Source organism: Mustelus asterias, unplaced genomic scaffold, assembly GCF_964213995.1.
Source record: "Mustelus asterias unplaced genomic scaffold, sMusAst1.hap1.1 HAP1_SCAFFOLD_208, whole genome shotgun sequence".
Taxonomy (NCBI): Eukaryota; Metazoa; Chordata; class Chondrichthyes; order Carcharhiniformes; family Triakidae; genus Mustelus; species Mustelus asterias.
Genome location: NW_027590196.1, coordinates 446,899 through 470,886, shown reverse-complemented (window position 1 = coordinate 470,886; position 23,988 = coordinate 446,899). Strand labels below are relative to the sequence as shown.

Below are 23,988 nucleotides of genomic sequence, written 5' to 3'. Positions count from 1 at the left end.
ATGTTCTTCCTGTCTACTCTATCTATGCCCCTATATTTTAGACATCTCAACCATGTCCCCCCTCAGTCTCCTCTGCTCCAAGGAAAACTACCCCAGTCTATCCAATCTCTCTTCATAACTAAAACTCTCCACCCAAGCAGCATTCTGATAAATCTCCTCCTCTGCACCCTTTCCAGTGCTATCACATCCCTCCTATAATATGGATTGCAGAACTACACACAGTACTCTAGCTGTGGCCTAACCAATGTTTTATATAGTTCCAGCATAACTTTCCTTAGCTAATAAAGGCAAGTATACCATATGCCTTCTTATCCACCTGTCCTGATACCTTAAGGGACCAGTGTACATGCGCACCAAGGTCCCTTTGATCCTCGGTGCTTCCCAGGGTCCTGCCGTTCATCATGTATTCCCTTGACTTGTTTGTCCTGACCAAGTACATCACGTCACACTTATCCGGATTGCACTGTGTATACACAGCACTGGATTACCCTGTTAGCATATACACAGCACTGGATTACCCTGTTATTATATACTCTGCACCGGGTTACCCTGTTACTGTACACCTTGCACTGGGTTGCCTGGTACACACTACACTGGATCATGTGGTTACCGTACACACTGCACTGGATTGTCTAGTTACTGTAGACAATGCACTGGATTGTCTAGTTACTGTACACACTGCACTGGATTGTCTAATTACTGTACACTGCACTGGATAGTCTAGTTACTGTACACAGCACTGGATAGTCTAGTTACTGTACACACAGCACTGGATAGTCTAGTTACTGTACACACAGCACTGGATAGTCTAGTTACTGTATGCAATGCACTGGATTGCCCTGTTGTTCACACTGCACTGGATCATGTGATTACTATACACATTGCATTAGATCACATGATTAATGTAGAAACTGCTGGATTTGGCTATTTAACCATTGGATTATGAGAAAAAGTTATCTTGTTGCAGTTGGGCAGAGTGTTCCAACAGTAAAACAGGAAACCACTTCAATGAGACCCTTGTTTTTTTCCCATGGATTCAGACAGTGTTTTGCCACAAAACTCTCAGTGCAAGTTTCACATCAACTCCCAACACAATTCATATAATTAATGCTGAACTCAAACCTTCTCTATCACTAAAACAAAAATGGAGTACAGGCCATAGGTTGCCTTGCTGTTTGTGCTTTGTGTAAAGGACAAGGGGTAACTGGCAGAGACTAAGAGAGTATCACCTACTCAGAACCCAATTCTGACAGAACAGTTTCTTTGCGCACTGACACAATGCAGCACACAGCGCGTGTGCCAGTCACTATCCAAACATTGCAGGCAAAGAGCCGCACGTACAACAGCCAAATTCTCTACATATACAAACACTTCAATAAACAATACAGAAACATCAGATCCAGCTCATACTGCATGGATTCAGATTAGCTTTATTCACAAATATTCAGACACAATGATACATTGGTGTCAAAAAGGAAAAAAAAGACGTTAAAAGGTATTTTCAGGAAAAGAATGGAACCATTCCAAACTGTAACCACATGTTTACAGGAGAGGGGCTCTAAGGGGAATAAAATAACTTTGCATTTCATTGAAGTGTATTATCGGAGCTCGGTACAGTTTAATGTGCAGAGTATTGTGATATAGACTGTGTTTATAGCACTTTTACATTCTTAATTAATACAGAACTTTGCAGACATTCCTACAGAGAGAGGCAGATCTTGGCCTTGCGCCCAAAGCAACAGGGAGCTCCTCATACTCAGCCAAAGGCAGACACAGATGGAAGCAATGTACAGTACTGAGACTGGAGGAGAGAGAGAGAGAGAGAAGGAAGATTTTTAAAACTTATTTTTCTTACTTACCACTTTCACTTTTTTCAATAACATCCACCACTTCTCCTGCCTTTAAGCTGATCTCAGAGTTCTCCTGCTTCTCATAGTTGGCGACCACCACATACTGATCCAAAACCATGGGCTCTGACACAGCCTCCAGACCTGGAGTAGGGAAAAAGCAAGCTGTCAGCCAACTCGCAGCCATGGCTCCTTGCAAGCGACAAAGTATCCCACACACGATAGGCTAAATCTTTAGCACCCCTCAACCAATCAGAACTCAAGCTCAGTATACAGCATATTCTTAAAGATCCGGCCATATAGAATCTTCTTTCCAGCCCCTCTGCTGTACTGTCTAACATTTGAATCTTCAGACTCGCGTTTAATTCAAGATTCTTGGAACTTTAATCCGAGACAAGATGCTAGCATAAGGCCAAATCTATCCAAGCTCTCAATTTCAGCTCACACACAATCAGGGAGATTGCCAGCAGCCGCCACAGAGACACAGTTAAAAATAATAAACAGCCCGTCCCGTCCCGTCCCTCTCTGCCAGGGAGAGACCAGAGGCAGTGTGGGGGATGAGAACACCAATAGCAATTGGCTGCTCTTAAAGCCTTAAATAGAAACACATGAGTGGGACGGACCAGGGAGGGGGAGCTGTTTACATTATTGCCAGATACGGAAAAGTTACATTTGCCAGCTTTGTTATCTTATCTGCTTTCTTATATAAGTCCCCAAAGTAATTGCTAAATAAATTATCTACATTAGCAAGATTTCCCACTTGCAGCAGAATCTAGTCCAAATGCTGACATACTCAGTGAGAGCCGCTGTTAACAGAGCTACTCTCGGCTTTCCTGGGCGTTCCATAGGCCTTTCCTGGAAGTCACAGGAAATTGTTTGTTGTCCGCTGACTGAATATCTATTTCTGCCAGAACTCATTCCACTTTAATCATACTTCAGTGATGTCTTTACCAACAGCTCTAGTACACAGACCCCAACCTTACAAATATAAAATTATGTTTCCGAACAAAGGGCAATCAAACCAGGCCTGGCCCAGGAGTCCAGCCAAAGAACCATCAATCCCAACGCTGTCCACCCCTCTGATAAAGCAAAGAGTAAGCGTCTCTCCTCAATCTAACACCTTAATCCAAAGATATCCTAACCATGCAACTAACCCCTATTGCCTCATATGGAACACATGGAAGATAGCCCTTCATCCCAACATTATAGGCTGAGTTAAGGTACTGATATACGACAACTCAGCTCAGGGGAGACACTGGCATAGTGAATCCAGAGACCCTGGGGACCTGGGTTCGAATCCCACCATGGCAGATGGTGAAATTTGAATTCAATAAAAATCTGGAATTTTAAAAAGAAAAGTGTCTACTGATGACCACGAAACCATTGTCGATTGCAATTAAAACCCATCTGGTTCACTCATGTCCTTTAGGGAAGGAAATCTGCCGTTCTTACCTAGTCTGGCCTACATGTGACTCCACATCTACAGCAATGTGGTTGACTCTCAAAGGTCCTCAGGGATGGGCAACAAATGCTGGCCCAGCCAACAATGTCCATACCCCATCAACAAATAATAAAAGAAAGTTCAGCCAAGCATCCTGATGGCCAGCTGTTAACAATCATTCTATAGCCAGGCGGTACACTGCTGATTACACACAGTTTTGCTCAGAGGCACATTTTAGGGCGTGAGCAGGAGAAAGTAAAGGTTCCTGCTAGAGAAACCCAAAGAGATACACCGAACCATCATAAGCCACACAATCATTCCAAGTATGAGACTTGCTGTTGCATGCTCATTAACAGCATTGCAAGCAGAAAGCAGTTGATGCTCCAGCACCCTAGTAAGCTCTAAGGGTTGATGTCAAAAGTCCATTTCTTATAAAGTAGTTTTTAATATATATTTTTTGAAAGTTCATGATGTATGGCTGAAAACTTACAATTTTAAAGCATTGAAGAAGTCATATAGACTTGAAATGGCCTCTCAGGGAAAAGTAGCAACAGCCAAATTTGTTGCATCATGCCTCGGCTGCACAGGGAAGTGTGGGGATGTAATAGTTACAGGGGATTAAATTGTAAGAGGAATAGGTAGGTGTTTCTGTGGCCGGAACAAGACTCCAGAATGATATGTTGCCTCCCTGGTGCTAGAGTCAAGGATGTCTCGGAGCAGTTGCAGGACATTCTGAAGGGGGAGGGCCATCAGCCAGTGGTCATAGTACACGTTGGTACAAATGACACAGGTTAAAAAAAAGGGATGAGATCCTAAAGGCAGAATATAGGGAGTTAGGAAGCAAGCTGAAAAATAAGACCTCAAAGGTAGTGACCTCAGGAATGCTACCAGTACCATGTGCAAGTTTTTAAAAATATATTTCTGGGGAATATTGTGAGATTCTGTGAAATATTGTGAGATTCTGTGAAGAAGACTGTCGCCGGAATTCTACTGCCACGGAATCGGACCGGGCAACGGGCAGACAACGGAAATGTCCATTGATCTTGAGCGAGAATTTCCGATCTCACTCGAGCGATGCCGTAAAATTCCACCCTGTGTCTGTGTGTGTGTCTTGAGATAGGTTGCCCGGGAAGATCTCCTGGAAACAGCTCTGTGCTGGGAGAAGATGGAGTATGAATCAAACACAGAGCCAAACCAGAAAAGCCTCCCAGGCAGGAAGGGAATGGGTGACCATCAGGCACAGGAAGAGGCCAGGCAGGGAGTGCAGGAATCTCCTATGACCATGCCCCTGCAAAATAGATATGCCGCTTTGGATACTGTAGAGGGGAATGGCCTCTAAGGGGAAAGCAGCAGCAGCCATGGTTGGCTCTACAGGGGAAGAGTGAAATATGTGGGAATGCAATAGCTATAGGGGATTCAATTGCAAACATGACACCAAGATGGTATGTTGCCTCCCTGGTGCTCGGATCAAGGATGTCTCAGAGCGGATGTGTGTATGCGTGAACAGCCAGTGGTTGTGGGACCACATAGTTAAATAAAAGGTTTAGGTCCTAATTACTGAGTATAGGGAGTTTGGAAACAAGTTGAAAAGTTGGACCTCAAAGGTAGTGATCTCATGAAGACTACCAGTGTCACCTGCTAGTTAGAGTAGAAATAGTATGATATATTGGATAGATACGTGGCTAAAGAGATAGTGTGAGGGGGAGGGTTTCAGATTCCTGGGACATTAGGACCGGTTCTGAGGGAGGTGCGACCAGTACAAATTGAACAGGTTACACCTGAGCAGGACCAGGGCTGATGTCCTAGGGGGAATATTTGCTCGAGTGGTTTGGGAGGTTCAAACTAATTTTAAACTAGGGGATGGGAACCTATGCAAGCAGTCTGAGGAGGGGGAATCAAGAAATAAAGAAAGGGGAATTAGAAAAGTGATAGGCAGAGAAATCAAGGGCCAGAATCAAACAGCGCCACAAGGAAAAATAGTGGGAGCAGGACAATTAATGTTAAGAAGATATGCCTTAAGGCATTGTGCATTAATGTATAGAACATTCACAATGAAGTTGATTCATGCAAAGAGATGTAAATGGGTGTGATATGGTTGGGATTATGGAGACATGGCTGTAGGGTGACCAGGGATGGGAATTGAACGTCCAAGGGTATTCAGTATTTAGGAAGGACAGACAAAAAGGAAAAGGCAGTGGAGTTGCATAGCTGGTTAAAGAGGAAATTAACACGATAGTGAGGAATGACATTAACTCCGATGATCTGTGTGGGTAGAGCTGAGAAAGACTAAGGGGCAAAAATAATTAGTGGGGGTTGTCTATAGACCCCCAAACTGCAGTGGTGATGTTGGGGATGGCATTAAACAGAAAATTAGAGATGCATGTGATAAAGAAACATCTGTAATTCTGGGTGATTTTAATTTGCATATAGATTGGGCAAAATCAAATTAGACACAATACCGTAGAGGAGGAATACCTGGAGTGTATAAGGGATGGTTTTCTGGACCAATACGTTGAGCAACCAACTGGAGTATAGGCCATTTTAGACAGAATATTGTCCAATGAGAAAGGAATAATTGGCAACGTAGTTGAGTGAGACCCCTTGCGGATGAACAACCATAACATGATAAAATTTTTCATCAACATGGAGAGTGACGTAGTTGATTCTGAGACGAGGGTCCTGAATCTTAATTAAGGGAACTATGCTGGTATGAACCACAAGTTGGCTTTGCCCAATTAGGAATCGTTATTTAAAGGGATGAGGGTGGATAGGCAATGGCAAACTTTCAATGGGTGCATGGTTGAACTGCAGTAATTGTTCATTCCTGTCTGGCCAAAAGTAAAATGGGAAAAGTGGCCAAACCATGGCTTAAAAGAGAAATTGGAGATGGTACTGATCCAAGGGTGAGGCATACAAATTGGCCAGAAAAAACAACAGACCTGAGGATTGGGAAGAGTTTAGAATTCAGCAAAGGAGAACCAAAATATTTGGATGAGCACTTGAAATACCATTCAAGGATATGGAACAAGTGTTGAAAAATGGATTAGCGTGATTTTAGTGGTAGTTATTGTCGGTGGTCAATGCAGACGCGATAGGCCAAAGGTCCTTTTCTGTGCTGTATGACTCCATAGCCAGAATCTTAACGCCCCACCCGCCATGGGAATCGGAGCAGGAAGGGGGCGGACCATGGAAAGGTCCGCTAACCTTGGGTGGGATTTTGCAGTTTCGAGACCATAAGATCCTGCCCAATGACTCTATGGGATTGATTAAGAAGGGAAGAATAGTGTTCAAGAGTAAGCTGGTGGGGAACATAACAATTGACTGTAAAAGTTTCTATAGGTATGTGAAGAGTAAAAGATTGATGAAGACAAATGTAGGTCCCTTGCAGTCAGAAATAGGGCAATTTATAATGGGGAACAAAGACATGGCTGACCAACTGAATACATACTTTGGTTCTGTCTTCACAAAGGAGGACACAAATACTTATCAGAAATTTGGGGAATGTAGGGTTTAGTGAGAGGGAGGAACTGAAGGAGATCAGTATTAGTAGGGAAATTATCTTGGGGATATTGATCGGATTGAAGGCTGGTAAATTTCCAGGACCTGATAATCTACATCCCAGAGTAGAGCAGAGAAACTAGAAGCAGGAGTAGGCCATTCGGCCCTTCGAGCCTCCTCTGCCATTCATCTTGATCATGGCTGACCATTGAATTCAATATCCTGATCCCATAGAAACCTAGAACATAGAAAGTATATAAAGAAGTGGCCCGAGAAATACTGGATGCACTGGTGGCCATCTTCCAATATTCTATAGACAGTTCCTACAGATTGGAGGGTAGAAAATGTAACCCTATTATTTAGAAAGGGAGGTAGAGAGAAAACAGGGAATTATGGACAAGTCAGCCTGATGTCGGTAGTGGAGAAAATTCTAGAGTACATTGTCAAAGACTTTATAGCAGAGCACACTGGTAAACAGTGACAGCACTGGAGAGAGTCAACATGGATTGACGAAAGGAAAATCATGCTGGACAAATCTACTGGAATTCTTTGAATATGTAACTAGTAGAGTTGATGAGGGGGAGCCAGTGGATGTGGTTTATTTGGATTTTCAGAAGGGATATCTTGCTACAATTATACAGGGCCTTGGTGAGGCCACACGTGGAATATGGTGTGCAGTTTTGGTCTCCTTATCTGAGGAATGAGGTTCTTGCTATAGAGTAGTGCAGATAAGTTTTACCAGACTGATTCCTGGGATGGTGGGACTGACTTATGAGGAGCGATTGAGTCAGTTAGGATTAAGTGCGCTGGAGTTTAGAAGAATGAGGGGGGAATCTCATAGAACAAAGACAAGCAAAGAACAAAGAACAGTACAGCACAGGAAACAGGCCCTTCGGCCCTCCAAGCCTGTGCCGCTCCTTGGTCCAACTAGACCAATCGTTTGTATCCCTCCATTCCCAGGCTGCTCATGTGACTATCCAGGTAAGTCTTAAACGATGTCAGCGTGCCTGCCTCCACCACCCTACTTGGCAGCGCATTCCAGGCCCCCACCACCCTCTGTGTAAAAAACGTCCCTCTGATGTCTGAGTTATACTTCGCCCCTCTCAGCTTGAGCCCGTGACCCTAAAAACTTTTAAAAGAACTAGACAGGGTAGATGCTGGAAGGATGTTCCTGGACCAGAACTCCAAGTTACTTTAGGAAGCCAACCTAGACCCCAACAATTTTTCTTTTTGGCATAAATGTGAAGGTAGGATATTTCTCTCCAGGACTGATTTCATTGACAAAGTCAGGATCTTTTATAGTAAAACAAACTTTATATAACTTGGTTTAAATGTAACTCTAACAAATGAATCAGCGTCACCATTAACAGCTGAACAATATTTAAAATGAAAGGAAGCAATTTTACTTCCCAGCTTATGACTGTCCCAGCTCCAAATAAGCCACATTCATGCATAAATTAATCCCACTTTTAAATAAATAGTTAGTAAACCCAGGCATACTTGCTTTAACATTTGTTAACAGTCTTGGAGCTTTCAGAGAGAGGTAGATTTCCAGAAGCCTGCAAAATTCTTCTAACTTTAATCAGACTATAGCTGCAACTAACTGCTTTCTGTAAAAGTTTTTTTTTCTCTGCTACAGATCCAGCTCTGGACACTAACATGACCCTGTCATTCCAATCAGAAATCCCAGGGGAACTTAAGTAAACAAGTTCATTAGCTCTACTTAAACCAAACACTTGCAGAGCTGAAATGAGTAATTATCCTGCTCTCCTAAAATTTGAGCTGTATTCCTCCAAACAAACCTGTAGAAAAAAGCTGATTTTTTTAAACATTCCCCCTAAACATAAAAAGCAACATATATATATATATATATGATTTGATTTATTATTTTCACATGTATTGCGATACAGTGAAAAGTATTGTTTCTTGCGTGCTATACAGACAAAACATACAGTTCATAGGCAAGTACAAATTATACAGTAAATGGCAGAACCCTTCGGTGCACTAACATAGAGAGGGATCTGGATGTTCAGGTCTACAGATCCCTGAAAGTGGCAACACAGGTGGATAAGGTGGTCATGAAGGCTTACAGCATGCTTGCCTTCATTGGCCAGGGCATCGAATATAAAAGTTGGCAAGTTATGTTGCAGGTGTATAAAACTTTAGTTAGGCCACATTTGGAATACTGCCTGCAGTTCTGGTTGCCACACTATCAGAAGGGTACATAGAACATAGAACATAGAACAGTACAGCACAGAACAGGCCCTTCGGCCCACGATGTTGTGCCGACCTTCATCTGAAACCAAGATCAAGCTATCCCACTCCCTACCATCCTTGTGTGCTCCATGTGCCTATCCAATAACCGCTTAAATGTTCCGAAAGTGTCTGACTCCACTATCACTGCAGGCAGTCCATTCCACACCCCAACCACTCTCTGCGTGAAGAACCTACCTCTGATATCCTTCCTATATCTCCCACCACGAACCCTATAGTTATGCCCCCTTGTAATAGCTCCACCCACCCGAGGAAATAGTCTTTGAACGTTCACTCTATCTATCCCCTTCATCATTTTATAAACCTCTATTAAGTCTCCCCTCAGCCTCCTCCGCTCCAGAGAGAACAGCCCTAGCTCCCTCAACCTTTCCTCATAAGACCGACACTCCAAACCAGGCAGCATCCTGGTAAATCTCCTCTGCACTCTTTCCAGCGCTTCCACATCCTTCTTATAGTGAGGTGACCAGAACTGCACGCAATATTCCAAATGTGGTCTCACCAAGGTCCTGTACAGTTGCAGCATAACTCCACGGCTCTTAAACTCCAACCCCCTGTTAATAAAAGCTAACACACGATAGGCCTTCTTCACAGCTCTATCCACTTGAGTGGCAACCTTTAGAGATCTGTGGACATGGACCCCAAGATCTCTCTGTTCCTCCACAGTCTTCAGAACCCTACCTTTGACCCTGTAATCCACATTTAAATTAGTCCTACCAAAATGAATCACCTCACATTTATCAGGGTTAAACTCCATTTGCCATTTTTCAGCCCAGCTTTGCATCCTATCTATGTCTCTTTACAGCCTACAACAGCCCTCCACCTCATCCACTACTCCACCAATCTTGGTGTCATCAGCAAATTTACTGATCCACCCTTCAGCCCCCTCCTCTAAGTCATTAATAAAAATCACAAAGAGCAGAGGACCAAGCACTGATCCCTGCGACACTCCGCTAGCAACCTGCCTCCAATCCGAAAATTTTCCATCGACCACCACCCTCTGTCTTCGATCAGACAGCCAGTTACCTATCCAATTGGCCAACTTTCCCTCTATCCCACACCTCCTCACTTTCATCATAAGCCGACCATGGGGGACCTTATCAAACGCCTTACTAAAATCCATGTATATGACATCAACTGCCCTACCTTCATCAACACACTTAGTTACCTCCTCAAAAAATTCAATCAAATTTGTGAGGCACGACTTGCCCTTCACGAATCCGTGCTGACTATCCCAGATTAATCTGCATCTTTCTAAATGGTCGTAAATCCCATCCCTAAGGACCTTTTCCATCAATTTACCAACCACCGAAGTAAGACTAACCGGTCTATAATTACCAGGGTCATTTCTATTCCCTTTCTTAAACAGAGGAACAACATTCGCCATTCTCCAGTCCTCTGGCACCATCCCCGTGGACAGCGAGGACCCAAAGATCAAAGCCAAAGGCTCTGCAATCTCATCCCTTGCCTCCCAAAGAATCCTAGGATACATTTCATCAGGCCCAGGGGACTTATCGACCTTCAGTTTATTCAAAACTGCCAGGACATCCTCCCTCCGAACATCTATTTCCTCCAGCCTATTAACCTGTAACACCTTCTCTTCCTCAAAAACATGGCCCCTCTCCTTGGTGAACACTGAAGAAAAGTATTCATTCATCACCTCGCCTATCTCTACTGACTCCATACACAAGTTCCCACTACTGTCCTTGACCGGCCCTAACCTCACCCTGGTCATTCTTTTATTCCTCACATAAGAGTAAAAAGCCTTGGGGTTTTCCTTGATCCGACCCGCCAAGGACTTCCCGTGTCCCCTCCTAGCTCTCCTAAGCCCCTTTTTCAGCTCATTCCTTGCTAACTTGTAACCCTCAATCGAGCCATCTGAACCTTGTTTCCTCATCCCTACATAAGCTTCCCTCTTCCTTTTCACAAGACATTCCACCTCTTTTGTGAACCATGGTTCCCTCACTCGGCCATTTCCTCCCTGCCTGACAGGGACATACCTATCAAGGACACACAGTATTTGTTCCTTGAAAAAGTTCCACTTTTCATTAGTTCCTTTCCCTGACAGTTTCTGTTCCCAACTTATGCCCCCTAATTCTTGCCTAATCGCATCATAATTACCTCTCCCCCAATTGTAAACCTTGCCCTGCCGTACGGCCCTATCCCTCTCCATTGCAATAACAAAAGACACCGAATTGTGGTCACTATCTCCAAAGTGCTCTCCCACAACCAAATCTAACACTTGGCCCGGTTCATTTCCCAGTACCAAATCCAATGTAGCCTCACCTCATGTCGACCTGTCCACATATTGTGTCAGGAAACCCTCCTGCTCACACTGCACAAAAACTGCCCCATCCGAACTATTTGACCAACAAAGGTTCCAATCAATATTTGGAAAGTTAAAGTCCCCCATGACAACTACCCTGTGACCCCCACACATATCCATAATCTGCTTAGCAATTTCTTCCTTCACATCTCTATTACTATTTGGGGGCCTATAGTAAACTCCTAACAACGTGGCCGCTCCTTTCCTATTTCTCACCTCAGCCCATATTACCTCAGCGTGCAGATCCCCCTCGAAGTGCCTTTCCCCAGCCGTTAAACTATCCTTGATTAACAATGCCACTCCTCCACCTCTTTTACCAGCTTCCCTACACTTAGTGAAACATCTATACCCCGGAACGTCCAACAGCTATTCCTGTCCTTGTTCTACCCACGTCTCCGTAATGGCCACAACATCGTAGTCCCAAGTACCAATCCACGCCCCAAGTTCATCTACCTTGTTCTGGATGCTCCTTGCATTGAAGTGGACACACTTCAACCCACCTTCCTGTCTACCGGAACCCACCCTTGACCCTGATACCTTCCCCAATACCTCACCAACCTCTGGACTACAACTCCTTTTCCCACTCCCCTGACAAATTAGTTTAAACCCCCCTGAAGAGCCGTAGCAAATTTCCCTCCTAGGATATTGGTGCCCCTCTGGTTCAGGTGCACCCTGTCCTGTTTGTACAGGTCCCACCTTCCCCAGAATGTGTTCCAATTATCCACGTATCTGAAACCCTCCCTCCTACACCATCCCTGCAACCACATGTTTAACTGCACTCTCTCCCTGTTCCTCAACTCGCTATCACGTGGCACCGGCAATGTACCAGAGATGACCACATGTTTTGTCTTGGCTCTCAGCTTCCAGCCCAGCTCCAGAAATTCCTGCTTTAAATCCCCATCCCTTCTCTTACCTATGTCATTGGTACCAATGTGTACCACGACTTGAGACTGTTTCCCCTCCCCCTTCAGAATCCGGAAAACACGGTCTGAGACGTCACGGACCTTGGCATCCGGTAGGCAACATACCATCCGTGAGTCTCTTTTGCTGCCACAGAACCTCCTATCTATCCCTCTAACTAACGAGTCCCCACTAACTATTGCCCTCCCGCTCTGCCCCTTACCCTCCTGAGCCACAGAGACGGACACAGTGCTGGAGATCCTCTCACTGCGGCTCACCACTGGTATGTCATCCCCCTCAACCGTATCCAAAGCGGAATACTTGTTGCTAAGGGGAACGACCACTGGGGATCCCTGCACGGACTGCTTCCTCCCAGCCCCTCTCACCGTCACCCATCTGTTTTCATTCCTCGGAGTAACTGTATTCCTAAAGCTTCTGTCTATGGCCACCTCTGCGTTCCTAATGATCCTAAGTTCCTCCAACTCCAGCTCCAGTTCCCTAACACGGTTTTGGAGGAGCTGCAGATGGGTGCACTTCCCACAGATGTAATCAGCAGGGACACTGTCGTCATCCCTCACCTCAAACATAGTGCAAGAGGAACATAGCACTGCCTGCACACCCATCCCCTCTAGATACCTTGCCAGTACCAGGTAGAAACAGCAAAAATGAATTAAACTCACCCCTGCTCGCCCTGTCCCCCGAAGCCCTGTGAGCCAAAGCCTTATAGCTCACACTCTGCTTCCCACACACTCCACTGCCCGCTCCCGACGCTGCCCGCTGTATTCTGCAGCCTACCTTTTATACTTCATGTGTTTAAAAAACCCTTCCCAGACTCCTTAGCAGCCCACTTCCAGTTTTCACTTTAAACTTAAAATACTACTACAAAAGTAAAGGCCAAAAAAAAACACACACTAGCTGACTAATTAAATAAATAAACAATTCAATCAATCTCTCACCAGCACTGCTGCCTCCAATCACTCCCTCTCAGCTTGCTCCAGTGGAACAATGAGGGGGAACCTTCCAGGTAACTGACTTACAAACAGCAACGGTCCCAGCACTGATCCCTGAGGAACACCACTTGTCACAGCCCTCCATTCAGAAACGCACCCCTCCTCTGTTTTCTTTGACCGATGTGGAGATGCCGGTGTTGGACTGGGGTAAACACAGTAAGAAGTTTAACAACACCAGGTTAAAGTCCAACAGGTTTATTTGGTAGCAAAAGCCACACAAGCTTTCGGAGCTGCAAGCCCCTTCTTCAGGTGAGTGGGAATTCTGTTCACAAACAGAGCATATAAAGACACAAACTCAATTTACATGAATAATGGTTGGAATGCGAATACTTACAACTAATCAAGTCTATCAATACTGACTTGATTAGTTGTAAGTATTCGCATTCCAACCATTATTCATGTAAATTGAGTTTGTGTCTTTATATGCTCTGTTTGTGAACAGAATTCCCACTCACCTGAAGAAGGGGCTTGCAGCTCCGAAAGCTTGGGTGGCTTTTGCTACCAAATAAACCTGTTGGACTTTAACCTGGTGTTGTTAAACTTCTTTCTTTGACCGAGCCAGTTTTGTATCTACCTTGCCAGCTCACCTCTGATCCCATGCGACTTCACCTTCTGCACCAGTCTGCCATGAGGGAACTTGTCAAAAGCCTTGCTGACGTCCATGTAGACAACATCCACTACCCTACCCTCATCAATCATCTTCGTCACTTCCTCGAAAAACTTGATCAAGTTCGTGAGACACGACCTCCCCTTCACAAAACCATGTTGCCTCTCACTAATACGTCCACTTATTTCCAAGTGGGAATAAATCTTGTCTCGAAGAATCCTCTCCAATAATTTCCCTACCACTGATGTAAGGCTCACCGGCCTGTAATTACCTGGAACATTCTTGCTACCCTTCTTAAACAAAGGAACAACATTGGCTATTCTCCAATCCGCTGAAACCTCCCAGCACCTCAGCACCTCACTGTACTGCAAGCCCACGGATAACCTCACGATGCTCCACTTCTCCAGCTTCTACCCTAAACATGTTAAAGAAGCCATCCCCTACGGACAAGCCCTCCGTATACACAGGATCTGCTCAGATGAGGAGGATCGCAACAGACACCTCCAGACGCTGAAAGATGCTCTCATAAGAACAGGATATGGCGCTTGACTCATCGATCGACAGTTCCGATGCACCACAGCGAAAAACCTCACCGACCTCCTCAGAAGACAAACACAGGACACGGTGGACAGAGTACCCTTCGTTGCCCAGTACTTCCCCAGAGCGGAGAAGCTACGGCATCTCCTCCGGAGCCTTCAACATGTCATTGATGAAGACGGACATCTCGCCAAGGCCATCCCCACACCCCCACATCTTGCCTTCAAACAACCGCACAACCTCAAACAGACCATTGTCCGCAGCAAACTACCCAGCCTTCAGGAGAACACGGACCACAACACCACACAACCCTGCCATAGCAACCTCTGCAAGACGTGCCAGATCATCGACACAGATGCCATCATCTCACGTGAGAACATCATCTACCAGGTAACTCGGCCAACGTTGTCTCCCTGATACGCTGCAGGAAAGGATGTCCCGAGGCATGGTACATTGGGGAAACCATGCAGACGCTACGACAACGGATGAATTAACACCACTCGGCAATCACCAGGCAAGACTGTTCTCTTCCTGTTGGGGAGCACTTCAGCGGTCACAGGCATTCAGCCTCTGATCTTCGGGTAAGCGTTCTCCAAGGCAGCCTTCACGACACACGACAGCGCAGAGTCGCTGAGCAGAAACTGATAGCCAACTTCCGCATACATGAGGACGGCCTAAACCGGGATATTGGGTTTATGTCACACTATCAGTAACCCCCACAGTTTGCCTCCTGGACTTGTAGAATCTCACTGGCTGTCCTGTCTGGAGACAATACACATCTCTTTAACCTGTGCTTAATGCTCCCTCCACTCACATTGTCTGTATCTTTAAGACCTGGTTGGCTGTAAAGATTCGCATTTTAATCAGTATTCTGTAACTTGATTTTGTGTCTCTGTATGCCCTGCTTGAGAGCAGATATCCACTCCATCTGACGAAGGAGCAGCGCAACGAAAGCTAATGGCATTTGCTACCAAATAAACCTGTTGGACTTTAACCTGGTGTTGTTAAAACTCTTACTGTGTCGACCTCCCCTGTAGCCAGTGAGGATACAAAGATTTCTCTCAAGGCCCCAGCAATTTCCTCTCTTGCCTCTCTCAGTATTCTGGGGTATATCCCATCAGGCCCTGGGGACTTGTCTACCTTGATGTTTCTCAAGAACCCCAATACCTCCTCCTTTTTCATCTCAACATGACTCAAACTATCTACACATCCTTTCCCAGACTCATCATCCACCAAGTCCTTCTCTTTGGTGAATACTGACGCAAAATACTCATTTAATACCTCACCCATTTCCTCTGGCTCCACGCATAGATTCCCTCCCTTGTCCTTGAGTGGGCCGACCCTCTCCCTGGCTACCCTCTTGCTCTTTATATATGTGTAAAAAGCCTTGGGATTTTCCTTAATCCTGCCGGCCAATGCTTTTTCATGACCCCTTTTAGCCCTTCTTACTCCTTGCTTAAGTTTCTCCTATCTTCTATGTTTCTATATGAAGCCCGTAAGAACCTGAAGAAATTTGATTGAGTTTTTTGAAGGGGTAACCAAGAAGGTAGATGAGGGCCATGCAGTTGATGTTATCTACATGGACTTTAGCAAGGCCTTTGACAAGGTACCGCATGGTATGTTGTTGCATAAGGTTAAATCTCACGGGATCCAGAGTGAGGTAGCAAAATGGATACAAAATTGGCTCTTTGACAGAATAAGAAGTTTAACAACACCAGGTTAAAGTCCAACAGGTTTATTTGGTAGCAAAAGCCACACAAGCTTTCGAGGCTCTGAGCCGCTTCTTCAGGTGACAGGTGACATCTTTGACAGAAGCCAGAGGGTGGTTGTAGAGGGTTGTTTTTCAAACTGGAGGCCTGTGACCAGCGGTGTGCCTCAGGGATCAGTGCTGGGCCCACTGTTATTTGTCATTTATATTAATGATTTGGATGAGAATATAGAGAAGACGCTATGACAACGGATGAATGAACACCGCTCGACAATCACCAGGCAAGACTGTTCTCTTCCTGTTGGGGACCACTTCAGCGGTCACGGGCATTCAGCTTCTGATCTCCGGGTAAGCGTTCTCCAAGGCGGCCTTCACGACAGCGCAGAGTCGCTGAGCAGAGACCGATAGCCAGGTTCTGCACACATGAGGATGGCCTCAACCGGGATATTGGGTTCATGTCACACTATCTGTAACCCCCACAACTTGCCTGGATGTGCAAAGTCTCACTAGCTTTCCTGTCTGGAGACAATACACATCTCTTTAACCTGTGCTTAATGCTCCCTCAACTCACATTGTCTGTACCTTTAAGACTTGATTAGCTGTAAAGACTCACATTCCAATCATTATTCATGTAAATTGAGTTCGTGTCTTTGTGCCCTGTTTGTGATCAGAACTCCCACCCACCTGATGAAGGAACAGCCTGTTCCGAAAGCTAGTGGCTTTTGCTACCAAATAAACCTGTTTGACTTTAACCTGGTGTTGTTAAACTACCTGTTTTAAAGCCAGACGCCTCGGTTCATCTTTGTGGAGATTTTAAACAGACAACAAATCATTACTCACAACATTTTGATTTGATTTGATTTGATTTATTATTGTCACGTGTATTAACACACAGTGAAAGGTATTGTTTCTTGCGCGCTATACAAAGCATACCGTTCATAGAGAAGGAATCGAGAGAGTGCAGAATGTAGAGTTACAGTCATAGCTAGGGTGTGGAGAAAGATCAACTTAATGCAAGGTAAGTCCATTCAAAAGTCTGACAGCAGCAGGGAAGAAGCTGTTCTTGAGTCGGTTGGAACGTGACCTCAGACCTTTGTATCTTTTTCCCGAAGGAAGAAGTTGGAAGAGAGAATGTCCAGGTTGCGTAGGGTCCTTAATTATGCTGGCTGCTTTGTCGAGGCAGCGGGAAGTGTAGACAGAGTCAGTAGATGGGAGGCTGGTTCACATACGCCTGTGAACACAAAGGGAGCTGGTACTAGCGAAAGTTAAACACCTGGTCCTAACAGGGGAAATGGAAAGACCAGTCCAGCCGCAATTCCACGAGTATTGGAGCAGAAGAGAGCAGATCACCCATGGAAGACAGGATACTGCTATGGGGAGCATGGATCATAGTCCCAAGTCAGGGCTGTCTGGCCATACTGGCTGAATTACATCATGGGCACCCTGGAGTGTCCAAGATGAAGATGTTTGCCAGGAGTTTTGTTTGGTTGCAGATATAGCGGAATTGGTGGATCGGTACCAGCAATGCCAACAAGGACAGAAGGTGCCACCAGCAGCCCCACTACACCCATGGGAATAGCCAGGTAAACTAGTGACTCGACTGCATGTTGATTTTTCAGACCTGTTTATGGGTTCCATGTTCTTGGTAATAGTAGACACCCACTCAAAATGGTTGGAAGTCTATGAAGTGAATTTGGCAAACACAACAACAGCCATCAAGAAGCTGCACGTCTCATTCTCAACACATGGAATTACGGAGGTGTTAGTCTCGGTCAATGGATCGGCTTTCACCAGTCAAGAATTAACCAGATTTATGAAATCAAGCGGTATTTACACATCAGGACAGCACCTTACCACCCACCATCAAATGGGCTGGTGGAGAGAGGTGTCCAGACTTTAAAAGCCGTGTTAAAGGATCAGCCAGTGGCGTTAATAGACACCAAACTCTGCCGCTGGCTATTTGATTATAGGACAACCCCCACACGCCACCACGGGAATAACACCGGCGGAACTACTCATGGGAGACGACTCCACACCAGGCTAAGCCAGCTATTCCCAAACCTGAGTGGGGAAGGTGGAAAAACACCAAGAGCGCCAATGCAGGGGCCACAACAACACTCGCCAAGACAGGCACTTGAACGCTGGCGAGAAAGTCTGGGTAAGAATTTTCTCAAATGGGCCCACATGGATAGCTGGAACGGTCGGGTCCAGGACGGGACTGATATGCTACCAGGTACACATGGGCGAGGCCCGTCTTAAGAAAACACCTGGACCAGGTGCGGGCCTCGAATTCGCCACCCGTTCTCTTGCCAATTCGGCCCAGCAGGCCTAGGGTCAAGGATAGTCCTCCCCGATGGGCCAGCTCCGTCGCTCCAGCTCCCCTGGTAGGAACCCCGGAGTCCGAAATGGACAGGGCGGACAAAGCAGCGGCTGTTCCCCCACCGCCAGAGGAAGAGGGCAAACCAGCCCTCTGATGTTCACTGTGGAAGAGACAGGTGCCAAGCCGATACACCCCTCCAATGTCAGAAGCCGAATTGGAGGATCCGGACCCAGCACAGAAGCGGAGGAAAAGGTCCATGAGGTGATCGGGTCAAGGGGATTCACCGGACTTTGTAGGGGGAGGACCGTAACGACTTTAATCAGACAATTGAGATGGGCCTGTTAGAATATGAACTCCCTGATTAAGGGCCAAATTGATGGGCCAATCAGGGAGCCTCTTGCTTTGTACTAACGGGAGGACTTTGAATAGTGTGGAGGAGCAGAGGGATCTAGGTGTATGTGTGCATAGATCCCTGAAAGTTGGGAATCAAGTAGATAAGGTTGTTAAGAAGGCATATGGTGTCTTGGCGTTTATTGGTAGGGGGATTGAATTTAGGAGTCGTAGCGTTATGTTGCAACTGTACACAACTCTGGTGCGGCCGCACTTGGAGTACTGTGTGCAGTTCTGGTCCCCACATTACAGGAAGGATGTGGAGGCTTTGGAGAGGGTGCAGAGGAGGTTTACCAGGATGTTGCCTGGTATGGAGGGGAGATCCTATGAGGAGAGGCTGAGGGATTTGGGATTGTTTTCGCTGGAAAGGCGGCGGCTAAGGGGGGATCTTATTGAAACATATAAGATGATTAGAGGTTTAGATAGGGTGGATAGTGATAGCCTTTTTCCTCTGATGGAGAAATCCAGCACGAGGGGGCATGGCTTTAAATTGAGGGGGGGTAGTTATAGAACCGATGTCAGGGGTAGGTTCTTTACCCAGAGGGTGGTGAGGGATTGGAATGCCCTGCCAGCATCAGTTGTAAATGCGCCTAGTTTGGGGGCGTTTAAGAGATCCGTAGATAGGTTCATGGACGAAAAGAAATTGGTTTAGGTTGGAGGGTCACAGTTTTTTTTTTAACTGGTCGGTGCAACATCGTGGGCCGAAGGGCCTGTTCTGCGCTGTAATGTTCTAATGTTCTATTAACCAGGAGTGTCAGTTCCTCTGACACTCCGAGTGTGGACTGCTAATTGAAAGCTCTCTGTATGCTGCTGTCAGCCTTGTAAATAAAGGGATTTTGATGAAGGGACTTCTGCCTCCGCGGACTTATTACAGCATGTGGCTTAATCTTAATCGGAGAGGCTAGAATGCAGAAAGAGCATTCCGTACTCGCTCTTTTTGATGCATATCTTGTCTCTTTTTTGATGAGAAAGACTCCTTGGTATAATTATGGAAGGTTTGTAGATGTAGCCGTACAGGATTTCAAATTTAGTGAGGAAAACCCCCTCAGAACAAATGGTTTTATGATTATTTTTAATTCTGGGGTTAAAGAATTGTTAATTCGTTCCTGCAATCATACAGCTAAGTCTCAAGTCCCAGAAATAAACTTTATATTGTGTCATTGGTGCTTCTGGTAAAGCTGGAGATGGGGGACATTTGTTTTGGTGCAAGCCCGAGCGGTGTGAGAAAACCATTGGTGGGTTTGCAAATCAGAGTGGATAAACCCCCAGGACCGGACAGGGTATTCCCACGGACCTTGAGGGAAGCTAGTGTTGAACTTGCAGGGGCCCTGGCAGACATATTTAAAATGTCAGTATTCACGGGGGAGGTGCCGGATGATTGGAGGGTGGCTCATGTTGCTCCGTTGTTTAAAAAAGGTTCCAAAAGAAATCCGGGAAATTATAGGCCAGTAAGTTTGACGTCGGTGGTGGGCAAATTATTGGAAGGTGTGATAAGGGATAGGATCTACAAATATTTGGATAGACAGGGACTTATTAGGGGAGAGTCAACATGGCTTTGTGCGTGGTAGGTCATGTTTGACCAATCTGTTAGAGTTTTTCGAGGAGGTTACCAGGAAAGTGGATGAAGGGAAGGCGGTGGATGTTGTCTACCTGGATTTCAGCAAGGCCTTTGACAAGGTCCCTCATGGGAGGTTAGTTAGGAAGGTTCAGTCGCTGGGTATACATGGGGAGGTAGTAAATTGGATAAGACACTGGCTCAATGGAAGAAGCCAGAGAGTGGTTGTGGAGGATTGCTTCTCTGAGTGGAGGCCTGTGACTAGTGGTGTGCCGCAGGGATCGGTGTTGGGTCCATTGTTGTTTGTCATCTATATCAATGATCTGGATGATAATGTGGTTAATTGGATCAGCAAGTTTGCTGATGATACAAAGATTGGAGGTGTAGTGGACAGTGAGGAAGGTTTTCAAAGCTTGCAGAGGGATTTGGACCAACTAGAAAAATGGGCTGAAAAATGGCAAATGGAATTTAACGCAGACAAGTGAGAGATATTGCACTTTGGAAGGACAAATCAAAGTAGAACGTACAGGGTAAATGGTAGGACTCTGAAGAGTGCAGTTGAACAGTGGGATCTGGGAATACAGGTACAGAATTCCCTAAAAGTGACGTCACAGGTGGATAGGGTCGTAAAGAGTGCCTTTGGTACATTGGCCTTTATAAATCGGAGTATCGAGTATAAAAGTTGGAGTGTTATGGTAAGGTTATATAAGGCATTGGTGAGGCCGAATTTGGAGTATTGTGTACAGTTTTGGTCACCTAGTTACAGGAAGGATGTAAATAAGGTTGAAAGAGTGCAGAGAAGGTTCACAAGGATGTTGCCGGGACTTGAGAAGCTGAGTTACAGAGAGAGATTGAATAGGTTGGGACTTTATTCCCTGGAGCGTAGAAGATTGAGGGGAGACTTGATAGAGGTGTATAAGATTTTGATGGGTATAGAGTGAATGCAAGCAGGCTTTTTCCGCTGAGGCTAGGGGAGAAAAAGACCAGAGGGCATGGGTTAAGGGTGAAAGGAGAAAAGTTTAAAGGGAATATTAGGGGGGGCTTCTTCACGCAGAGAGTGGTGGGAGTGTGGAATGAGCTGCCGGATAAAGTGGTAAATGTGGGGTCACTTTTAACATTTAAGAAAAACTTGGACGGGATCATGGATGAGAGGGGTGTGGAGGGATATGGTCCAAGTGCAGGTCAGTGGGACTAGGCATAAAATGGTTCGGCACAGACAAGAAGGGCCAAAAGGCCTGTTTCTGAGCTGTAATTTTCTATGGTTCTATGGTAAGCTATTTTCTTTGTGTCAATATCCTACACTCTCTTTGGCTGAATAAACAATAGAAGTAGCTGCTTTGAAACTTTGCTCCTGAAAAAGGCCTGCAGGGAAAAGCTTGGGAACTACAGGCCAGCGAGCCTCACATCAGTGGTGGGTAAGTTGTTGGAAGGTATTTTGAGAGACAGGATCTACAGGTATTTAGAGACACAAGGACTGATTAGGGACAGTCAGCATGGCTTTGTGAGTGGAAAATCATGTCTCACAAATTTGATTGAGTTTTTTGAAGGGGTAACCAAGAAGGTAGATGAGGGCAGTGCAGTTGATGTTGTCTACATGGACTTTAGCAAGGCCTTTGACAAGGTACCGCATGGTAGGTTGGTGCATAAGGTTAAATCCCACAGGATCCAGGGTGAGGTAGCTAAATGGATACAAAATTGGCTTGATGACAGAAGCCAGAGGGTGGTTTTAGAGGGTTGTTTTCCAAACTGGAGGCCTGTGACCAGCGGTGTGCCTCAGGGATCGGTGCTGGGTCCACTGTTATGTATCATTTATATTAATGATTTGGATGAGAATATAGGAGGCATGGTTAGTAAGTTTGCAGATGACACCAAGACTGGTGGCATAGTGGACAGTGAAGAAGGTTATCTCGGATTGCAACAGGATCTTGATCAATTGGGCCAGTGGACTAATGAATGGCAGATAGAGTTTAATTTGGATAAATGCGAGGTGAATGCATTTTGGTAGATTGAACCAGGGCAGGACTTATTCAGTTAATGGTAGGGCCTTGGGGAGAGTTACAGAACAGAGAGATCTAGGGGTACATGTTCATAGCTCCTTGAAAGTGGAGTCACAGGTGGACAGAGTGGTGAAGAAGACATTTGGCATGCTTGGTTTCATTGGTCAGAAGGTTGAATACAGAAGTTGGGATGTCTTGTTGAAGTTGTACAAGACATTGGTAAGGCCACACTTGGAATACTGTGTACAGTTCTGGTCACCCTATTATAGAAAGGATATTATTAAACTAGAAAGAGTGCAGAAAAGATTTACTAGGATGCTACCGGGACTTGATGGATTGAGTTATTGGATAGACTGGGACTTTTTACTCTGGAGCGTAGAAGGCTGAGGGGTGATCTTATAGAGGTCTATAAAATAATGAGGGGCATAGATCAGTTAGATAGTCAATATCTTTTCCCAAAGGTAGGGGAGTCTAAAACTAGAGGACATAGGTTTAAGGTGAAAGGGGAGAGATACAAAAGGGTCCAGAGGGACAATTTTTTATGTTGATGGTAGAGGGATTGAATGTTTGTAGATGTGGTACCAATCAAGCGGACTGCTTTGTCCTGGATGGTGTCAAGCTTCTTGAGTTTTGTTGGAGCTGCACCTATCCAGGCAAGTGGGGAATTTGCAGATAAGGTGAACAGTTGGAAGCTTTTTCCCAGTGCAGAAATGGCAATTACAAGGAGGCACAAGTTCAAGTTAAGGGGGGAAGGTTCAGTGGAGATGTACGGGGGAAGATTTTTAAACAGAGGGTTGTGGGGGCCTGGAATGCACTGCCAAGTGAGATGGTTGCGGCAGATGTGTTAGCGACACTGAAGACTTATCTGAATAGGCACATGATCAGGCAGGGAATAGAGGGATATAAGCAGTTGGTCTAGGTAGGACAACGTGATCGGAGCAGGCTTGGTGGGCCAGAAGGCCTGTTCCTGTGCTGTACTGTTTTTTGTTCTTTATTTTCAATTTCCTGAAATTTATGTATTCCTCCTTTTTCATTAAGTTCACAATCTCTCTTGTCATCCAGGATTCCGGAATCTTGCCATCTTTATCCTTCATTTTTACGGGACATAATTGTCCTGAATTGTTAACAACAGACTTTTAAAAGATTCCCACATATCAGATGTGGATTTATCCTCAAACAGCCGCCCCCAGTCTACATTCCCTAGCTCCAGCCTAATACTGACATAGTTAGTCTTCCCCCGGTTTAGTACTCTCACTCTGGGACTGCTTCTATCCTTTTCTACAAGTATCCTGAAACTTATAGAATTGTGATCACTGTTCCCAAAATGGTTCCCCTGCTGAGACATCAATCACCTCTCCGGGCTCGTTTCCCAGAACCAGGTCTAAGATAGCCCCTTCCCGAGTTGGACTATCTACATATTGCCTCAAGAAGCACTCTTGGACACACCGAACAAACTGCCCCATCCAAGACCCTGGCACTAATGGAATCCCAGTCTATGTTGGGGAAGTTAAAATCGCCCATCACAACAACCCTGTTGTTTTTATATCTTCCCATAATCTGCTGACATATCACTTCCTCCAC

The 23,988-nt window shown here is 45.4% G+C and overlaps 1 protein-coding gene across 3 annotated transcripts in view; it reads right to left on the bottom strand.

Annotated features, from left to right (window-relative positions):
- sh3pxd2aa (SH3 and PX domains 2Aa) overlaps positions 1–23,988 on the bottom strand; it is a 622,535-nt gene that overhangs the window by 279,972 nt on the left and 318,575 nt on the right. The window contains exons 1-2 of one of the 3 annotated variants that reach the window (XM_078203749.1): positions 2,293–2,374; positions 1,860–1,991 (exon numbers count right to left, since the gene is read on the bottom strand). In XM_078203749.1, the coding sequence (XP_078059875.1) occupies positions 1,860–1,968 (109 nt within the window). In that variant the 5' untranslated portion in view covers positions 1,969–1,991; positions 2,293–2,374. Of the gene's footprint in view, positions 1–1,859; positions 1,992–2,292; positions 2,375–23,988 lie in introns of those variants that run through there. The other 2 variants (XM_078203750.1, XM_078203748.1) reach the window with 2 other exon arrangements.